Source organism: Wasmannia auropunctata, unplaced genomic scaffold (genome assembly GCF_000956235.1).
Source record: "Wasmannia auropunctata unplaced genomic scaffold, wasmannia.A_1.0 LD335735.1, whole genome shotgun sequence".
NCBI lineage: Eukaryota > Metazoa > Arthropoda > Insecta > Hymenoptera > Formicidae > Wasmannia > Wasmannia auropunctata.
In genome coordinates, this window is record NW_012027155.1 from 9327 (window position 1) to 10409 (window position 1083).

Here is a 1083-nt window from a genome sequence, read left to right on the forward strand (position 1 = left end):
ATTATCCGACACCACCACCTTCGTGTGATGCATGGAGCATCACGACTCACGCTCGCATCCCTAAGGACCGAATTTTGGATCCTGCGCGCCCGCACCACAATTCGAGCGGTTCTCCATAAATGCGTCCCATGCGCGCGTGAGACCGCGAAAATCGCGACTGAACTCATGGGGGACCTTCCGGAACCGCGAGTCAATCGCGCCAGTCGCGCCTTCCTTCACACGGGCGTCGACTACGCCGGCCCGATCGTCGTTCGAACTGCGCCCGGCCGCGGCCACAGATCGCAAAAGGCATATATCGCAGTCTTCGTATGTATGACGACGAAAGCGATTCATCTAGAATTAGTGAGCGATTATACGTCGCCAACCTTCGTTGCGGCGTATCACCGCTTTATTTCGCGGCGCGGCCTACCACAAAATGTACATTCCGACAATGGCACAACGTTTCACGGAGCTGATCGAGAATTATCCGAAGCCTACAAAAGAGCGTCTTGTAACCCGAATTTTTTAAATCAACTAATTGTAGACAAAACATCGTGGCATTTTTTACCTCCCGCTGCACCACACTTCGGCGGGCTTTGGGAGGCTGGCGTCAAAAGCGTCAAACACCACTTAAAGAGATGCATCGGCAAGCACACACTCACTTTCGAAGAGATGACAACGGTGCTCTCGCGTATAGAAGCATGCCTGAATTCTCGACCAATCGCTGCCGTTTCGGAAAGTCTCGATGACTATACCGCGCTCACACCAGGACACTTCTTAATCGGTACCCCTCTAGTTGCGATACCCGAGCCCAGCGTGCTTGAATTAAATGAAAATCGACTCTCCCGATGGCAAGTGGTTCAGCGCATTACGGAAGGTTTTTGGAAGTCTTGGCAAAACGATTACTTGCAGACCTTACAACAACGCCCTAAGTGGCGCATCGCTCAACGGCTGGCCCGTGTGGGTCAGATCGTGCTAATACGCAATCCATTGACTCCGCCGAGCCAATGGGACCTCGGACGGATTCAAGCATGCCACCGCGGCACGGATGGATGCACGCGCGTCGTTACAATCACCACTAGCCGGTGGTGAATATCAACGGCC

The 1083-nt window shown here is 53.5% G+C and overlaps 1 protein-coding gene across 1 annotated transcript; it reads left to right on the forward strand.

The window, feature by feature from the left end:
* Nucleotides 1-165: 165 nt before the first annotated feature.
* LOC105456273 lies at nt 166-1071 on the forward strand. Its single transcript, XM_011700218.1, has one exon. It carries the CDS (start codon nt 166-168, stop codon nt 1069-1071), a length of 906 nt encoding a protein of 301 aa, XP_011698520.1.
* The last annotated feature ends 12 nt before the right edge of the window (nt 1072-1083 follow it).